Source organism: Centroberyx affinis, unplaced genomic scaffold (genome assembly GCF_046629955.1).
Source record: "Centroberyx affinis isolate AG114_WGS23_722 - 3 ecotype Tasmania unplaced genomic scaffold, CSIRO-AGI_Caff_v1 ptg001129l_1, whole genome shotgun sequence".
In the NCBI taxonomy this organism is placed as follows: Eukaryota; Metazoa; Chordata; class Actinopteri; order Beryciformes; family Berycidae; genus Centroberyx; species Centroberyx affinis.
In genome coordinates, this window is record NW_027279668.1 from 488,271 (window position 1) to 509,034 (window position 20,764).

The 20,764-nt window shown below is 40.9% G+C and overlaps 1 protein-coding gene across 1 annotated transcript; it reads left to right on the plus strand.

Annotated features, from left to right (window-relative positions):
• The first annotated feature begins 2,203 nt into the window (after window positions 1–2,203).
• ikbkb (inhibitor of nuclear factor kappa B kinase subunit beta) lies at window positions 2,204–20,612 on the plus strand. Its single transcript, XM_071523893.1, has 22 exons — window positions 2,204–2,368; window positions 2,976–3,094; window positions 5,394–5,488; window positions 7,449–7,566; window positions 8,691–8,760; window positions 10,154–10,242; window positions 10,950–11,039; window positions 11,156–11,280; window positions 11,837–11,944; window positions 12,021–12,150; window positions 12,742–12,936; window positions 13,047–13,161; window positions 13,653–13,776; window positions 13,880–14,031; window positions 15,769–15,830; window positions 15,933–16,033; window positions 16,129–16,178; window positions 16,297–16,396; window positions 17,311–17,458; window positions 17,768–17,865; window positions 18,233–18,326; window positions 18,805–20,612. Exons 2-22 carry the CDS (start codon window positions 2,990–2,992, stop codon window positions 18,862–18,864), a joined length of 2,229 nt encoding a protein of 742 aa, XP_071379994.1. The 5' UTR covers window positions 2,204–2,368; window positions 2,976–2,989; the 3' UTR covers window positions 18,865–20,612.
• Window positions 20,613–20,764: the final 152 nt, after the last annotated feature.

Sequence of the window (20,764 nt, forward strand, 5' to 3'; positions counted from 1 at the left end):
ATTAGGTCTATTCCCTAAATAAACTATGAGCCATCACTTGCATAATCAGATCACTACTCAGGACATAAAAGCATTTTATAATGCATTTGCAAGCTATGATTACATCATGGTTTAATGGCTAGAGCAGGGGTTCCCAAACGTGTTCATGTCAAGAACCTATGATGCTTCAGACCACAGACTCACATTTGTTCCAGGCACCCCCAGTCTGCGATTTTTGTCTTCTTTCTATAGATAGATGGTGGGGTGCAGAGACAATGATAGTTACACATGATAACTGTAGTTCTAAGATGACGGGCTTGATTGGCTTAGGGGATTAAGCCTGATCACTCCACCCCTGTAACACTAACATGCCAACACTAACATGCTGCATCACAGGCCTGATTGACATTAACTGTGCAGTCAAGTATACCAGTTATGGTCTGTCCCTCTCTTACACAATAAACAGTGGTAAGGGAACAAACCAAATGTCATACCCATCAGTGTTTAACACGTGAGTCTCCAAGCATAACCAGCCTAGTGATAAGTCTTACTAATGTTCCAGCATTTTAAGACTCCATCACCATAAGTCCTCCTATTCACAGGTGCTGTGTCCAGAATTAAGCAAAGACCCCGACACATCCAACAGGGCATCAACCGTGATGCTGTTGTACTTATGTCCTCCACACTTATTCCACTGGCTGTTGATGCTGCTACACATCATGTAGAATGAGCACATATGTATAACCACCAGAGGGTCTCTGCCTGCTAACACATAAACTTGTGAAATGCCATCAAAAAGCCAGTGAGCTGGTGCCTTGCCTCCACTCGCTGACCTAGTAGGACACTTGGTGGGTCATAACACTCAAGCTCATGTGGCAAGTAGAGAAGAGGCTCTGAGAGAGACAGCTAACCAGCCGCTCGTGTTTCTCTCTTGTGCAGAGGGAGGACAGAGAGTGTGCAGGAGCAGCTATCCCCAGAGACAGGTTCGGCGCTGAGGCACTCAAAGCATTGCGGTGGGGATCGATGGCGGCGACCACTCCAGGACACATTGGGCAGTACTTCGCTAGTGGAGTGCCAGACGAAGCCATCCTCAGCAGTGTTGTCTTTAAGGCACAGAAGAAAAGTGGATGCAGAGTGTAGATGCTTGCCTTATATAGGGTGGAGTGCCATAGGGTTGTGTAGGCTCATCTTGATTGGCTGAGCATGTGCATTCAAATTTTAGTGCACTGAGGCGATTAGATGAGTAGTTCTACGCCAACAGAGCCATGTTAGAGGGCGAAGCTTGTATGAAGTAGAACAGAAGAATGAGTAAAACCTCTGATGAGATTTATCATTCATATACATTTTCTCATTCTGCAAATGAAGTGAATTCAATAAAAGTGGAATAAAACAAATCCTCATTTTACTGGGGACCCTCTGGAACACCCTGGAGGATCAACTGGAACACCCTGGAGGATCAACTGGACCCCAGTTTGGGAACCAAACTGGGGTCCAGTTGGGGTCAGTGTTAGCAGACAACCAAACTAGTTAATTAGTGATGGTGACAATATTAGATGAGTCACCCACAGTGAATTCAACCTCCTCCCATCATGTAGCCTCTTTCTGCCCCCTAGTAAGACAAATAGAAGGAAGAATATACCTTTTTACCAGAAGAAATGAACATTGTACATAGGATCATGAGGTTTCTAACACTAGACAGTTGTAAACTATTATAATTTCAGCTTTATGCGTATGACTGCTGACCTCTGCCCGCACTTTGCACTTTATTAGCACAAATATGCAAATGGCCAACTGTTATCTGTCTTGTCTTGTTTTTGTTATGTGATATGTTTATTCTATGAGTTGTTTTTACTGTTTGTTTGTACCTTTTAATTACATCTTTTAAATTGCCCCATTTGAGCTAAATAAAGTTGTATTTAATCGAATTGAACTGAGCTGAATTGAGCTAAACTGAATTGAATTGAATTGAATCCCTTGCATTCCCCATCCAGTCACAAAAATGTAGCAGGCTATGTCTAAGCTGAAGATGTAACAATTGGCAGGGGGATTCAGGCTTGCCTGAGCATGAAGTAAACTACAACACGGCCCTAATGTGTAAGGATTTGTTAATAAAGCGCCTATGATATGAAGCCACCAGTGTGAGCTGGATATGTGAGCCGGCGACTCTGCCTTCTTGGGGGCGGGTACGTCTCGACAGCGTGCAGGTTTACAGGAAATATGAGTATCAGGAAGTAGACAGTTTTTGAGATTTGTTTTGTCGCCAAAATTAGAATAGCCTCTAAAAGTTTAATCCGGGATAAAACAGGATACATTCCATTCAAAGACTAATTTAGGTGTGTTTACCTTGTGAACTTTCACTCTTTTCTGGGCGCAGCGTACGAATTCCAAGGTAGGATTTAGTTTAGATAACACTTCAGTTTCAGTGCTTGAGTGCATTAAAGCAGTAGCACTGTAATAACCTCAGAAAACTGCAAACACAACAATCAAAGTAAATTATTACCGAACTTTATTTAAATCAAGGCGTGAGAGGTGAGATCAAAGGTATTCGCGGCAGCGCGTAATGGCAGAAAAAAGGAAGCAGGCTGACTGACGCACAGAAGTCAACTGTCACTTCAGTGTTATAGGCTATAGGCCTGAGACTATCGAGTAATAACAACAAAGAGCTAATTTGAGATAAAATTATGTCTGCCATATCTAAGTGAGCGCTTTATAAAATTGAACTTGAAGTATATGGCTATGAACCTTTACATAGATTCTGTGCTGTTGTGTATCTTTGCTCAGGAGCCAACAGCTCTCAGAGTGTAAAGATCAACACTATGCCAGCGTTTATATCAGTCCAAACCATCAGAGTTCATTTAACACTTTTAGGCGCCCACAGCCATATCAGACTGGACAAACAATGCTCCAATCAACACCTGTCAACTCAAAATCATTCTCACTGAAAAATCAACACTTATTAACACTGAACAATTTCCTGTGTGTGTTGGTGAGTGTAGGAGCAGCTGAGGACATGAACCGTGTCCCCCTGCAGCAGCCGCAGAGCTGCGGGTCCTGGGAGCTGAAGGAGCGGCTGGGGACCGGAGGCTTTGGAAATGTCACACGATGGCAGAACAAGGTACATAACATAAACACGTCTGATATTATGGCAATAACTGCTATTGCTCTTAATAAATGCTTTAACCTTTCCCCTACATCTCTCCTTCAGTTTACGTTGGATCAAGAAAAGCATTACTATGAATGTCCTACTGTATTTATTGGTATTTAGGTCTTGGTTAGGTGTTTGACACAGGTACTAAAGAGACCTGCATCCACAGAATGGACCAGATGATGGTCTCTTGGCCAGATTTCTCCAAATTACTCTTTGCACTTAATGAGCCCAGAGAACTGTCCCTTCCCTTATTAAAAAAAAGTCACATATGAAAACCCACATGTGAATTCCAAAGCACATACAGTATGTTGTTGACACATGCTGTTTTTTGACATGTGAATATGTGCAATTTCTCATGTGAAAATGACATTTTCACCTGTGAATTGTCTCTTTGCACATGAAATTAAACAAATATTGTCATATGTAATGACAGGTAAAAACATAAAAACAAATGTTAAAAAAAAACAAAAAACACTTTTCACCACCTATGAATTGAAATTTTCACATCTGAAGTAAAAGCAGTCACATCTGATGTCAGAATACAACGTGAAAACAATTGTTCACATTATGAAAACCAGCAAGTGTTCAAAATGCAGAAAAGTGCTTTGAATTCACATGTGGGTTTTCAGATGTAATGCCAAGATGAAGATTTCAGATGTGATTTTTTTTGTAATGGGTATGACATCAATCCAGGAAGTGGACATCTTTATGCACCTGGTTCAGTAGAATAGAGTGTAGTTGAATGATATCACATCCAGTCACAGGATGAGAGCATTGTAGACGTGCATCCTTACTACACAGCATGGGAACATGGACACACCCACTAGCGGACCTTCCTCTCTCTCTTCACCACTGTACCTCAGCAGTATTACTCACACAAGGCATACTAAAATTGGCATATGCCTTATGAATCATAATCACTGCATACAAGTGATAATGAGCAAAAAACAGATATGCTGAATTATATTGACCCGAAGTACATGAAAGGGCGATCCTTTGGGTGAGGAATCTTTGTCAGAAAAGGTTTCAAGGTGGTTTCAAGTCCGGATGTATCTGTGTTCTTGTTTGCACAAAGACTTGTCATTACTAATTGTAATAAAATAAACAGGTGGCAACTGTTTCCTGCTCCCTTGGTGACCCCTCTACTGGCTTTGTTTACATTATGATTTATTGAATGGAACGTCAAGGTTTATTTACATTTGTGATATTTGGAGAATTTGGAGTAAAACACACCTGTGTTTTGAGTTATGATGGGCTACGGAAATTCAGAAAAGCTCATTTTAAATTTGCAAGTCAAACTCTTTAAGAATATGAATAAAATTTTGATTTAGTCAAATAAGCACTGGGTTGAATCTTCCATTTGAACCTGATACAAACATGTACTCATATTGTTGCCTGTCAGGTTTATTCTGCTATTTACTATAATTAAGGATTTAGAGATTATTTATTGTCCAACAGTTTCATCACCGTGAAGTATTGCTAATCATCAGTGCCACTCCAAGCCGGGCTGTGAGAGGAAATGGAAATGACATCGGGGAGTGGCACATTAGGGCAGGACTGCCACTACTGCTGGTGCTGTGATGATTAAGCTTCCTCCTCAGGAAATTCCCAGTCTCCCTGGATCGATGACAATACTATTCACTGTTGTTAGTCCCTAGATTATCCATGATCTATTTGAGAACAAAGTTATGGGAACTAGGCTGGGAGGCTTTTTCCTTGATGATGCAATGAAGAATGGGCAATGAGATATACGTCTATTGCTCAGCATGTTTGGCAAGTGGTTAAAATATGTGTATGTTGTTCCATCGCCTCTCTTTTCCATCTATTCTACTTAAACTAATTTAGCAGCAACACCCTACTGTAAGACCACCTTAAAGTAATAAAGATTTTTACTGCTATTTAGCCATTATAAAATATAAATGTCTTATATAATGTAATTAAACAGAAATGCCTTAATTTAAGATTTTTACTGCTATTTAGCTTTTGTAATGTGTATTGTAAATATTGTAAACAGTCCAATTAAGCAGAAATGCCCAAATTAAAGGCTGAATTAAAAATAATATTTAAAGATTGTTGCTACTATTTAGCCATTGCAAAATTGAAAGTATCGTCATCTCATTAAACAGAAATGCCTTAATTTATGGCTATCTTCATATTTTTGCTGCTTATTAGCTTCCCTAAAGAATGGACAGCCTATAGATAATAACTCTGTGTGTGTGTGTGTGTGTGTGTGTGTGTGTGTACGTGTTTGTGTGAATGCATGCAGGACACCGAGGAGCAGATCGCTATAAAGCAGTGCCGTCAGGAGCTGAGTGAGAGAAACAAAGAGCGATGGTGTCTGGAGATCCAGATCATGAAGAGGTCAGTTTCATTCTGTCACATCACAGTTCATGTAACAGTTCAGACGAGGTACCTTTGCCTTTACCTTGTCATTTACAGTTATACTCTTTAGGAAGCATCACAGTTGGTGGTGTCATGTCTGTGTCTCTTTAGTACAAAACAAAGACTAGAGCACAGTGTTTTCAAGCCACACTCAAATCAGTCAACAGAGATTTGGTCTTTACTATGCGTGAATAATAAAGACCAAATTTCCCAATTCCCGGCTCATTTGTTTTTCTGTCTGCCCACAGCATCTTGCCTGAACTTGTCTCTGTGTTTACAAAAAAATCAGGATTCTCTCGCTACTGACTGTAATTATTTAACTCAACTGAGGGAATCTTTCAAATTATATTTGCTTATGGAAATTGTAAAATGTGATTTTCTTGTTTCCAAAAAACAGTTTTTCACATTGCAAACGCCTCGGAGAATCCTTTTGCCATGTGAGGCCTTTGATGCTTTGGCTAAAACGTCTTTCTGGCATGCGAGACAAGCATTGGTCTGGCATGTTTTGACTCACCATGGTACATTCCATGACAAGCTGCGAGCTTATGACTTTGACATTTTAATTTTATGTACCCATCTGTTTTACAAGTGTTCTCAAAATACAAAGGGACTAAATTTATATCCTGGAATAGTTAAAAATCACCCGAGACATTAAAAAATCATGACAATATGGCAGTTTGGGCTATTTTAGTCCGCTGGTGGTTATTTCTGACAGAATCATTTGCCACCTCCTCATCTTGCTCTACTTTGGTGAGTGTGGTGCAGCTTGGCACAAGTCTGTGTTGTCTATGAGGGCTTGAGTTTGGTTGTCGGGTCTCTGGAGTAGGATGACAGCTTGCTAGGGTTTTGATTTTTTGTGAGTTGTATGTGTGTTTTGTCATTTGTTGGTGTGAGCACGGGTATAAAATCGTCTTTTTTTCAGGTCCTGTTTTAACAAGTGTGTTGTTTTCAGACAGACTTGGTCACAACCACAACCCTCTCATGCACCCACGCTCAACTAGTGGAAAAAACCACAGGGCAGGGGACGCATATAGGACAACCTACCATTATATTATTACAGCTACTTAACACAGATGTAACACACACATATACTGTTCACACACAGCTTTCAGAATGTTTTTGAGTCTGATGCATGTGTATAGCGCGTGCATAGCATCGGTTTTTCATCGGCATATGCGTCATTACTGAATGGTCGAGTCAAAACTAAGAGAAAACACCATACACCCTGCAAACTCATGCAGACTCACTATTTAATCTCGCTTTCACACACTCCATTCCTATCCGCATACCCCAAGGGACACTTCTCAATAACCTTAAGGGAGGCAGAGAAGAGATGAGAGAGATATTTCCTACATCAGGTCATATAATTCTTATTCCCTGCCCCGTCAGAAAGAGTTCTGTAGTTCTGTGATATCACTGTTATGATTTTCTCATCATGTTTGGGTTAGCTTGCTCCATCTGCCACCATTCACAGTCTAATGCGGCCAAGAACTAAAGGTCTGTGGGAAAAAAACACTGACTGATAACTTCACTACGCCTTATTATTCGAGTGATGACTATCATCTGTATGAACCCACCACCTGCTGTTGTAGCGATTACAGCCCACTGATTATATGTTTCACAATGTTATGGTTCCAGTGTAAAACATTTACCTGTGGGATATCAATTGGTGGTTGTTATCTTTATTGTTTTCCTCTGCTTTTTTAATGGGCTGTTCAAAGAGAGCCTGATCCTGTGACAATCAGAAACACAGTTTCAATTTGAGGTGCGCCACAATGAAGAAAGTGAAACAGATAGAGAGAGAATACAGCAAGTGAAAGTTGAGATGAGGGAATGGACGGTAAGGTTTAGAAGGTGCCTGTAGTATTAATAAGAGTATGTAACCATGATTAATTTGATTAACTGACTGATAGATGTGTGTTTCTCTTTCCTCACTCAGGTTGGATCATGTTAATGTGGTGGCAGCCAGGGAAGTTCCTATTGGAATGCAGGGACTGGTGGCCAACGACCTGCCACTTCTGGCCATGGAATACTGCCAGGGAGGAGATCTGAGAAAGGTCTGTCTGTATGCGTGTGTGTGTGTGTGAATATCAGGGCTCGAAATGAATGGGGGCTCCGAGCAAAAATGCCCTTGAACGTTCATAAAATGCCTGTGAAATCTAAAGTGAGAGGGGGGAAAAATGCCCCTGATAATTAGGAATACCCTTTTTTGCATTTCACCCTGTTTCACCCTGTTTAATTCGTTGAGTTGTCAAATATTCACACATGAATGTGACTGCTGTCCCCTGTGGGCCACTGTAGGTGATTGGAGGGATTCTTTCCAGTTTGCTCTGGGCGAGAAAAGATGAAGCCCTGTTTTTTTAGTAGAGAACAACTGAGTACGCGACCTGAAGCACTGGAAAGTGTTGGCACCATGCAGCCGGCAGTCAAAGAAAATGCCAACGCCATACAAACCACTGCGTCATAAAAACTAAAACAACCAATATGGTAAAAAAAAAAACAATGGAGGGATGGAAGATGGGACTATTTGGGGACAGAGAGTGGAAAATGGCATCATCCTGCCCTGTAAGGTCTGCCAAGAGTTTCCAGTAGGGGGAAAGAAACGTGGGATGTGTGGAATATTATTATTTTAAGTAAAACAAACCTTAGCGGTACAAATTGAGTGCTTATTTGGCAATATGCAATGCTAAGTTATATAATTTCAAAGTTCACAAAAACTGCCCCTAAAAATGACCAAAATGTACCAAAAAATCAGATCAAAGGGGCAAAAAATGTCTCTCTGGAAAAAACGTTAATTTCTGTGTGTGTGTGTGTGTGTGTGTGTGTGTGTGTGTGTGTGTGTGTGTGTGTGTGTGTGTGTGTGTGTGTGTGTGTGTGTGTGTGTGTGTAAAAGAGAGGGAGTCCATTTGGGTTTGCTTTCTGCTCAAATCTTCAATCTTCAATCACATGGCCTCCGACACACAGTATATCTGATCCCTTAAACACACAATCTACTTAATGGATGGAAAATACCTATTTTATTGTACATTGTGTTTTGAAAAGAGCAGAAAGTTCCAAAACATTAACAAAGAGGACAGATTAATGTGGAATGAAGCCTTAACTATGACTGTGACTGTCTATAGCAGACTGTTTTCTTCCCATAATTCACAGTATCAAATGTCTGTGTTTGTGGTCTCTGCAGTATCTCAACCTCTTGGAGAACTGCAGTGGAATGAGGGAAGGATCTGTTCTGATTCTGCTGCGAGATATTTGTGAGTACGCTACTTAACCCCAAGCTCCAGTGTGACTACTAACAAGTTTTAACCGCATGTATGAGAGAGAGAGAGGGAGAGAGAGAGACGGAGAGAGAGAGAGAGAGAGAGAGAGACTGAGTGATTGACTGAGCTGGCAGCGTGATTAGCTTCCTGTATTATGGAGGATATGGTCGCTCATGGTGACCAGTATCATGATGTCATCAATGACCCTAAACCGCAGACCTTAGTCACTACGGTGACAGCTCACACTCATGCAGAAGTATACGTCAGAAATCAAAGACACTCACACTCTCTTTTGCAAACGTATCCGTGCACACTCACATCAATGCACATATCACACACACTGTATAAACAGATTTGAGAGAAGACACATATGGTATGGATCACACACATCTTCAATGTCTTGCCTGGCTCGCTTAAGCGTCACACACACACACACACACACATACACACACATACACACACACATAGAGAGAGAAACTGAGAAACTCCTTTTCCTGTTACCCATTGGCAGACATTTCCTGATACTGACTGAGCCTTTTAAACTGTACCACCAGCTAGGGTAAAGACATAGGCATGCACACACCCACCTAGCCCACACACACACACACACATATACTTAGGGGCCCCCTTAAGGTTATGAGTTCTGCATCATTTAACACTCTTAGCCAACACACTCACTAGTCACCCTTTGACGCACAAGTGAAGTGACAATATAGTTTCAATTGTAAATTGAGACAAAGCCCTTTGGCCTATAACCACAGTCACTACACATCAGTGGCTTTGTTTACATGCACAGAGTAACCTGGCTACTGGCCACACTGCGGTTAAGGTCCTTTTTGGATTAAGCTGTCCTCATTCACCTTTGCCGCCAGCTATCCTCTACATATTTGACTGAGGTTACTTTTAATGAAGGGCAAAGAAATGATCATCCCAACAGTAATAACAATAGTAAATACTGAGCACTGACATGTTTGTTGACAAAAAAACAAAACAACATAAACAAAAAGTGAAAGGAGTAAAATGTTTACATGCCAAAGTAACTGATTTAACCCAATTTTCAGAGTAAGTGAGCCAGTTTGAGCTTAATGGGCTTATTCTATCCAATTTATGATGTTTACATGTGTTGACCCAAACTTTGGTTATTTGAGTAACTGGGTTAAAAGGGAATTCTCTGTGCATGTAAATGTCGGCAATGATTTACTGGAAAACAAGCAATATACTTGGGAACGTTCCTGTACACGTCCATTCATACACCATCAAACATCAGCATCAAATCAGTTAGGATACATGCAACTCTGTGCTTCTCCATATAGCTATGTGACTCTTCTTCTTCTTCTTCTTCTTCTTCTTCTTCTCTGTTTCTTTTCTCCATTTCTCTTCCCCTCAGCATCGGCTCTGACCTACCTCCATAAGAAGAGGATCATCCACAGGGATTTGAAACCGGAGAACATTGTGCTACAGCAGGGGGAGAAGAGAGTGAGTTGAAGACCTTCTGACCTTCTTGTTATTACAAATACGCCCCAGATCAAACCAAAAAAGGTCACATACAGGCTAACCGTTATTAGTCGCTTCATGAGGAATAGGTACAGTAGACAGGTCTCTCTCACATCCTCATGTTTTACTAGGTGAGTGCAGTATTTTTGTGTTGAATGTCAGTTTATAATTTATTTAATGTGGGAAGTTAAAACTCACTCCTTCTCCTTATCCCTGCAATTTCCAGAGGCTTCTGGGATTGTTTACCTCTTACCTTCCTGTATGGGCCTCCCTCTCTTTGGTTCATTATGTAATATACCATCTCATTCCCCGGCCCGCCATAGGATACACGGAAATGAAGCATGTTATATAACTGAGGCTAGACATATTAAAGATGTTTATTCAAGTTTATGCACATACTGCTGTATTTATGGGATTGTACTAAATACACTTTATCTCTGTCAAGTTTACATTTTTACATAAAACACTTGTTTTACATAATAGAGGACAGTAAATCCAACATACTGACGCAATTGTTGACTTAGGTTATTGAGGCAGAAGTTGGTATGCACAAATGGAAAGAAAGGCATCAAGAGCTTACATCTGTTCATGTGTTCATGAGCCACTCAAGTTATGGTTATCCAGTAGTAATTACAGGATATAATTTTGTCAATAGCACTTATTTATTTGACTCTCTCCCCCAATCTCAGTTGATCCATAAGATTATAGATCTCGGCTATGCGAAGGAGCTGGACCAGAGCAGCCTTTGTACCTCATTTGTGGGAACTCTGCAGTACCTAGTAAGTGATGAAAGGTTGAGGTAAACATGCATTTGTGTGTGCACATGAGCTCTGAAGTGTGTTCCACACACTAACAACTGAACCTGTTTTTTCTCGTTCCTCCTCCCACCTTCCAGGCCCCAGAACTCATCGAGAGACAGAAGTACACAGTCACTGTGGACTACTGGAGCTTTGGGACTTTGGTGTTTGAGTGTATCACAGGATTTCGTCCCTTCTTACCAACCTGGCAACCTGTTCCCTGGTAGTACCACCCTCAAACTAGTCTGCATACTGAATCACAAAATTTCCATACCTAGACAAATTTCAAATAAAATAAACAAGACTAGACTAGACTAGACTTTTTTCTTAGTAAGTTCCCTGAATAAGGGCAATGCACGTCAAGCATTGTGCCAACAGGGTGGCACCCATTTCATCCCCCTCAAATCTCCCCCTCTCCGATTGCCAATAAAATTACAAACACATTCCTCAGCTCCAATGTTGCTTTACACCTCACCCACTGCAGCCTTGTTTTTGAATAATAAGCTGTAGAATGACATTTTCTTTGGAGTTGGATGTTTAGTAATGATAAGCTTCATTCCAGATAAATATTGTTATTACATGAATGGATTTCAACACATGAGGAGAGAACAAACGAGAGTAGCCAGAGGAAATAATTGAAGGAAATGTGGGTTGTGCCAAGGTCAATTCCCTTTTAACTGTACTTTTAATTTGCACATCCAAACCTAAATTTGTCAGGGATTTTTTCCAAATGATTCTCTGCCTCTATCGCCCACATAATCCATTGATTTCCTTTTTAGGCATAATAAGCTGAGGATGAAGCAGGATGACGACATTGTTGTCTACGAGGACCTCACAGGAGAAGTCCGCTTCTCCAAACATCTCCCGCAGCCCAACAACCTCAACAGGTAACAGATACGCACACTAATGCTTACTCATGACAATAAGAATCTCAGTGCAACATCTGAACATCGTGTTTCACAGTCTGTTGTTGGAGCGGCTGGAGAAGTGGCTGCAGCTGATGCTCAAGTGGTCTCCTCAGGAGAGAGGCAAAGACCCCCAGTCCACACCCAGCGACTGCTTCTCCCAGCTGGAGACCATACTGGAGCTCAAGGTTTTCTCTTTCATTCATTCATTCATTCGTTCATTCATTCATTCATTCATTCATTCATTCATTCCTTTTGTCTTGTTGTCCCCCACACAATGAAATCAAGACTATAGATCAGGCTGTCTCCAACCGTCTGTCAAACACTATATCTTAGACACCACTGGTCTGATTTTGACGAAACTCAGAGGGATGATGCGTCTTTGCAATGTGTTCCAGCATTTTAAAATATACACTACATACATATAAATATACACCTAATGGTGGCACTATAATTAAAGGTCACATTTTTAATCTCAAACGTGATATCTCAGATACCAGTGGAGAGATGATGCATTTCGGCACTCCGTTCTAGTGTTTCCAAAATTACACTGATAGGTCTGATGGGGTAATCATCATAATAAAAGGTCAACATTTTTTTTGGATGGCCCTAACTGCTACACCAGTGGTCCAGTTGTGATGAAACTTGGACGGATGATACATCTCGTTTGTGATTCTGTTTCTGATTCACGGGGTGCCTGCGTCATTTTATAGGGGAACATCATGTTTGCTTGTTCTGTCTCCACCATGCTCAATCTTTCTCAATCTCTCCTCCCCCAGCTGGTTCATGTTCTGAACATGGTCTCTGCTAAGATCCTGACATACTCAGTTTCGGCCAGTGAGACCGTGGCAGACCTGCAGCTGAGAATAGAAAAAGACACCAACATCCCTCCAGCCAACCAGGAGCTGCTGCTGGAGGCGGGATTAGCCTTGGAGCCTCATGGAGAGGCCACGCAGTGCGCCATAGATTACACAGTAATATCTAACATAAATACATACAGCACCCACATGGACACGCAATATTCACCCATTGAATACACAATGTGAGAGTGTGCTGTGTTACAGTATTATATCTGTGTCTGTAGGAGATAGACGGGCGACGGACAGACTTGCCTCTGGTCTTCCTGTTTGATCGCTCCTCTTGCAGTTACGAACCCCAGTTTGCGCCTCGCACACTCCCTGAAAACATACGCTTCGTCCGTGAGTACACTGCTTGTTTTTCCTTATATAAGAATAAGAAAAATACTTTTTTACCTGTATTTTCCTACAATGGCTTCTCAGAGTCTTCATCTCTGTCTGCCTCTGCGTCTGTCTGTTCATTTCAGGTGAATCTACTTTAGTGGCTTGAACATGATGAACAATTTTGCCAAAGCATCTAAATACAATTGAATAAAATAAATTAATAACATTTCATAACTACTTCATAACAATAAACATCTGTTCCATATGTCTGACTGTGTGTGTGTGTGTGTGTGTGTGTGTGTGTGTGTGTGTGTGTGTGAGTGAGAGTTATGTAATGAAAATCTGGGTTGCTGTGTATTCACTGCACAGTGACTTTCAGTACTTCTTTGTGGGCTAGAGTGTTTCTTTCAAAAGAGAAGCAAGAAAAAGTCAAGCAGGAACATTCACATAATGAATCCAACTGTCTCCGTCTCTCTCTCTGTCTTTGTCTGTCTCTGTCTCTCTCATAGAGACGGACCCTAAGCACATGCTGCCTTATAGTCCTCTGAGGAGGACTTGTGGCCAGGCATGGCACACCATCCGCTCCCTGAAGGAAGACTGGCAGAGACTGCAGCAGGGGCAGAAAGTTGCCATGTAGGACGCACCACACACACACACACACACACCACACACACACACTCATGCTATATGTCTATATTTGATAAAACATATACATCTTTTCTCCTCTTTCTTTCAGCATGAGCCTACTGAGACACAACTCCTCACTGTCCAAGCAGAAGAATGAGATGGTGTCCATGCACCAGAGACTGACAGCCAAGCTGGACTTCTTCACCACCAGCCTGCACATAGACATGGACAAATACCAGGAGCAGAGAGCCACAGGGATCGGTACTGTGACACAAAATCATGTTGATAGATATCAGATTACTAAAGGGACTTAACACTACAACTGCCAATATCGCATTACACCTTTAAACGGGTCATTCTTACTTTCTATCATTGATGATGTCAGTACCCCTCCAAATGAGAACAATCAAGTCAAGTCAAGTTTATTTATAAAGCCCTTTGTCACAAGCATGTCTCAGAGGACTTTACAGAGAATATGTCTAGCTAGGTCTAACTAAACACAATCAATGGTGAACAAAGTTATGTAGGACAAACATAGCAAAAAAACACAGGTAGGCAATCAGAATCAGAATCAGAATCAGAAATACTTTATTGATCCCCGAGGGGAAATTGGGTTACATTGCAGCTGCTCACATTGTAGAAGTGAATATATACAAGCGTAGAGAAATTATAAGAAATTATAAGAAAAATAGAAATACGAAAGTAAGAAATATGTAAAATATGTGCATTATACTACAATATATAACAGTGAGAATAAAAATAATAATAATAATATAGAATAAGAGAAATAAGAATTCTGTACAATATGCATCATACTCCAATATATACATACACCAGTGTAAATAATTAAATAATTAATAAGTATTGCACAGTTGAATTATTGCAGTTGAATTATTGCACAAAAAAATTGGTATTGCACAGTTAGATATAAGTTATAAGTTATGGGTTATAACTGCTGACAGGGTGAAATAAGTTCAAGAGCCAGTCTACTGACTCAGAGTGTCTGACACTCTGAGGGAGGAGTTGAAAAGTTTGATGGCCACAGGCAGGAATGAGTTCCTGTGGCGCTCTGTGGTGCATCTTGGTGGAATGAGTCTTGCACTGAATGTGCTCCTGTGCTTGACCAGCAAGTCATGGAGCGGGTGGGAGACATTGTCCAAGATGCCATGTAACTTGGACAGCATCCTCCTCTGTGACACTGCCACCAGAGAGTCCAGCTCCACCCCCACAATGTCACTGGCCTTGCGGATCAGTTTGTTGAGTCTGTTGGCGTCTGCTGCCCTCAACCTGCTGCCCCAGCACACCACAGCAAACAGGAGAGCACTGGCCACCACAGACTCATAAAACATCCTCAGCATTGTCCGGCAGATGTTGAAGGACCTCAGCCTCCTCAGAAAGTAGAGACGGCTCTGGCCCTTCTTGTAGAGAGCTTCAGTGTTCTTAGCCCAGTTCAGTTTATTGTCGATGTACACTCCCAGGTACTTGTAGTCCTCCACAGTGTCCACACTGACCCCCTCGATGGAAACAGGGGTCACCGGTGTCTTGACCCTCCTCAGATCCACAACCAGCTCCTTAGTCTTTGCCACGTTGAGCTGCAGATGGTTCTGCTCACACCATGTGACAAAGTTTCCCACCACAGCCCTATACTCAGCTCCTAATTGTGTGCAAGTTTTACTTACTTTAACATCAAGGGAGATTGAAATAAAGAATATGCCAGGGTGTAAATTATTTAGAGCTTGATTTGGCTTGTTTTTTTTTACCTCAGGTGGAAAATGCACAAATAATGTCCACAGTGCAGGAACCATCATTCTTCAAAAGCTATTCCCTTAATTCTATGTTTTTAAGCAAAAGTGGTGAATAAACATAAATATATACAAATGCTTACTGGTAGAATAGTGGTGGATCTCTGTCTACACTGTAAGATCATGTATCTAGACTTGAATATTGAGTACAATTCATTCTGCCGCTGACTAATGATAGTCTGGTTACGTTTTCTAGCGTCAGAGAAACTTCTGGGTGTGTGGAGGGAAATGGAGCAGACTGCTGTCAGCTGTGGTCAGGTAGAGTATGTGTGTGTCTGTGTGTGTGTGTGTGTGTGTGTAATTGTTTACGCATGTGGAAGGATTCATATACTGAAAACTAAAACCCATACTGTGGTGCAGGCCAAGGTGAGTGAACTGGAGGAGGAGATGATGCAGCTGCAGACAGACATAGTGGACCTGCAGAGACAGCCATGGAGGAGTGGAGAGGCCCTGGACACACTGTAAGACACAATATGATCAGTCTGAACCTAACTTCATCATAAAACAATTGCTTTTTGGACGTTAACCTCCATGCTTCTCTCTCTCTGTCCTTCAGTGAGGGAAAGGCCATGGAGCTGTTCCGCAAACTCAGAGAGAAACCCAGAGGTTTGAAATTAACATTAATCTGTTCACTATATACTTTACACTTCTTACAGCATTTCCATCTAAAAGTAAACCTGCTTCCTGCATCCTTCCTGTCTTTCCTTGTCCTTGCCCTGGTCAGACCAGCGGTGCTCGGGGGACAGTCAGGAGGTGGTGCGCTTGGTGGTTCAGGCTGTGCAGTTCTATGAGAGGAAACTCAGAGACTTCTACACACACCTCAGGTACTCACACACAAACACGCTACATTCTCATAAAGCGCCAACAACAATTACAAGAACATGCAGAACAGTATACATTTTGCAAACTTACAAAGAAGAAGTACACATTTTGCCGTCTTACAAGGAAGAATAACTTAACTAAATATATAATAATAATAATAATAATAATAATAATAATAATAATAAACTTTATTTATATAGCACTTTTCAAAAAGTTACAAAGTGCTTTACAACAAGAAAATAGAGTTAAAAAAGTCAATAAAATATAATACAAGATAAAGGACTTAAAAGTAGAAAAGAACACCATCTAAAAAAAGGAATGCTATGAAATGGAATACAATAAATATTAAAAAGAAAAATAATCAATTAAAATAGTAAAACTGTATATCATAATAATATAATAATAACTAAATGTATCGTTGTATATGGAGGGGTGGCAGTAGCCTAGAAGTTAAAGAAGCAGGCTTGTGACTGGAAGATGGCCAGTTTGTATCCCAGGATTGGAAAATGTGGGTGGGGAAAGTGAATGAGTAACGCTCTCCCCTCCTTCAACAACCTCTGTTGCGATGCCCTTGAGCAAGGCACTTAACCCCCAACTGCTCCAATGGAGCTGCTCAGTGGCCACCAGTAAAGAACTGTGGTTGTACTGGGCAGCTCCCAGGTGTGAATGTGTGTAACTGTAAGAAAGTGAAGAATGGCGTTGCTGGAAACAAGCACGCATGCTCAGGTGACTCTCTCTGGATAAATAAAGGTTAAAATAAATAGATATATATTGGTTGAATACAAGATTTTGTAGAACAAAGTTTAATTTGTGTTTATAATGGAACACTGTGTGTGTGTGTGTGTGTGTGTGTGTGTGTGTGTGTGTGTGTGTGTGTGTGTGTGTGTGTGTGTGTGTGTGTGTGTGTGTTTTGCAGTAAGACGGTGGTGTGCCGTCAGCGTGTGATGGAGCTGCTGCCCAAGGTGGAGGGAGTGGTCCAGAGGATGGCAGAGAGCGAGCAAGTCCTCATGAGTCTGCAGGAGAAACGACAGAGGGAGCTGTGGAACCTGCTCAAAGTCGCCTGTGTGAGGGAACATGAAGTGCTCTCTCTCTCTCTCTCTCTCTCTCTCTCTCCCTCTCTCTTTCTCTCTCTCTCTCTCTCTCTCTCTCCCTCTCTCTCTCCCTCTCTCTATCTCTCTTATTTTACTGCAGAAAGTGCAGTAAAATAATTTGCTTCCTCAAATCATCAAGACTAACAATTGTGATTAATAATCATGATCACAATATCTAGCAAAATAATTAAGATGATGATTTTTGCCATAATTGTGCTGCCCTGTTACACACATATTAATTAGCACAGATTAGTACATAATAATATGTATTCTTTTATCTAGAGTAAGGTTCGCAGCCCAGTGAGTGGGAGTCCTGATGGCATACGAACCCCCTCTTCAGTACCCCCCCTACTGACCCCAAGACACAGCTTACAGCAGTTGTGAGTGCACTCATACACACACACACACACACACACAAACACAACACACAACTTTCAGAATGTTTTTGAATTCAGTACGTTTTCGAAGAGCCTGCATTGCATTGGTTTTTCATTGCTAAATATGTCATGCACCTGCTGGCTGATCAAGTCAAAGCTAAAGGAGAATTCTCTCTATATTGATCCTTCAGTCTCACACAAACTCACCACTTAGGCACTTAATCTTGTTTTCACTCACTCCACTGCTATCCATTCTCCCCAAAGGACATCATCAAATAACCCTCTGGAAGGCACAAAAACATTTCCCATATATACAGTAATTTTTGAGCATGAGTAACATCTGGATGAATCATTCTGGGTGTGTTTGCAGCGATGAATCCCTAGTGGAGGAGAGCAGGACATTCGAGAGTCGACTCCAGAGTCTGCTGCATGACACCATCCAGGAGTCAGAGAGCAGCATGGAGGTAAACACACACACACACACATAAACACACTGCCTGTTGTGATTTATAACCGTATTAAAGCCAATTTTAGCTAGTTTTCAGTACCTATCCTTGGATCAGCTGGCACCATGAAGAGAGCTCACATTACTCCTGTTTTAAAGTCTCTGCATTGGTTACCAGTGAGCTGTAGAACAGACTGAAGATTTTTGGTAGATGGCATGCTACCAAAAGGTTTATAAGCCTTTACTCTTAAATGCTCTGATGTAAAGCGCATTTCATTGCATTTTAATGTAGGAAATTAGCTATATAAATAAAGTTGGATTGATTAATTGATTGGAATGCAAATACTTAGAAGTTAGGTGCCCTTACACAGGGGCAGCAACGTTTTGACCACTCTTTCACACACACACACACACACACACACACATGCATACGCACAGTATGATTTTCTCTGAATTATGTGTGATGAAGATTATCTTGATCTCTACATCACTGCTAGGTGCTGAGGGAGTGGACGTGGCTGAACGGAGGACAGAGTTTCTCCAGCGATCTCTCCTAAACTGTCTCAGTCTTTGCTGAAATGTGAAGCAGTCTTCTGCTGCCTCTGTGTGGAAAGGATGGCAAACTGCATGAGGATGCAGTTTCTCTGTGGACCATTTTGAAGGGATGCTCTCATTCATCAGCCACTGATTGTTACTGGCAGATATTTGCTAAATGAAATTAGTGATCGGCTCCACTACTCCTGGCTGACTTTGTAAAGGAGGAAACATTTTTTGCTTCCATGTAGTACATTGAAGCACATTCTATCTTTGATTAGCAATAACATAAAAGAAATGTATTCAAGGTGGATCTTATTTATTCACTCGCCTATACATTTAAAGTAATTCTTTTGACGAAGCTGCACTTCACCTTGCCCAGAACAAATATTAAAACAAATATTGGTATCAGGGATCGTATCAGCTGATTTTCTTAAGGCAAAATCTGTCATCTGTTTATATAATTCCAATCAGAGCATTCCTACGGTATTACTGTATGTAGAAAGACGTTTAAAACTTCTCTTTTAAAACAGTGGGCTGTGTGACCTTAAAATCGTTGACAAAATGTATTAAAAAGCACATTTTATGTCAATTTCTGAAAACAAGAGAAGTTCATAAATTAGTGTCATCGATGTGTTAATGTGTTAAATCTTGTCCAGAAATATTTCTCTCTTACTTTATGTTTTAGTCATATATTTTAGTCACATTTTAGTTTATCATTGTTGCTCTACATGGTGGACTTCTATCAGGATACAGACTGTATTTTACTAAGGCTTCATGATTGTGTTCAAAAATTGTGTTTCTGTATTGTATGGTATGTAACTATATTTCATTGTCCTTCAGTGTTTATTAGTGTTTCTCACTGGACTTTCATTTTTAAGATATCTATTTTACTAAGCCAATCATTTACTGAAATGGGAGGCTATTATTGCTATATGCTGGATGATTGTAAGAATGTTGTGTCTGCATTTATTCAGTGGTTTTGTGCCCACTGATAAACTAACTGCATGTAATGAAAGAGACTCAGCCTGTCCAGTGTCCCTTGGCAGCCTGAAGACAATTTTCTGTTTTTCATTCTTGTGTTATTGCAGCTATTATACTGTAGCTTGTCCCTGCCGCATTTGTGGCATTTTGGGTTATACGAGTCCCAAGGGCCTGCCTGCCAGTCAGAATAAATACATTGACATAAAGGTCAAACCCAGCTCATCTGGCTTGGTTGAAGATCACAGCGTACCAGGCGAATGCCAGTCACTTTTGATGTAAAACCTGATTTTGAAACATTTCAATAAGGTCCAATCTATACTCTGTAGCTGAATTTTGAAAATTGCTACCGAGACAATTAACTCACTAATTGTCAGTTTTACATTACATTAGATTTTACATTAGTGTTGGCTGGATCTGGCCACTACTGCAATATTTTGCAGCACTGTTGAGATTTTCTTTATGTTTGGCTTCCGAGCTGCACCCCCATCCTGCCCCCCCGTGATGCCCCACAGAGAGAATAGTCATGCATACAGGCACGGCCGCTCACTGTGCTGTGTCCCCTCTAAATCCCAGCTGTCAGACCTGGCTAACAGTACTGTATACAGATAGTGCCAAGTGTGGGGAGATGTTACATATTGTCAAGTGCCTGTGATGTCCTGTTGTCTATATGTGTGCACATGTGTATTAAAAGATTGATAGCTGTAGGATTGTCATTATGTCAGAAGGTACAACTATTACATTTCCATCATGATTTTAGAAAAAGCTGAATATTGTTTTTTTAATACAATGATTTATTGTACTGTAAGCGATGTTTGTCTTTATTTTATTCCCAATCCCCTGGGAATAAGAGCACAAATTCTCTTCCCTTCCTCCACCTATTCCTTGTCAACCAAAAAATACAAAACAGCAGAAAAATACATAACTCACATAGACAGCGAT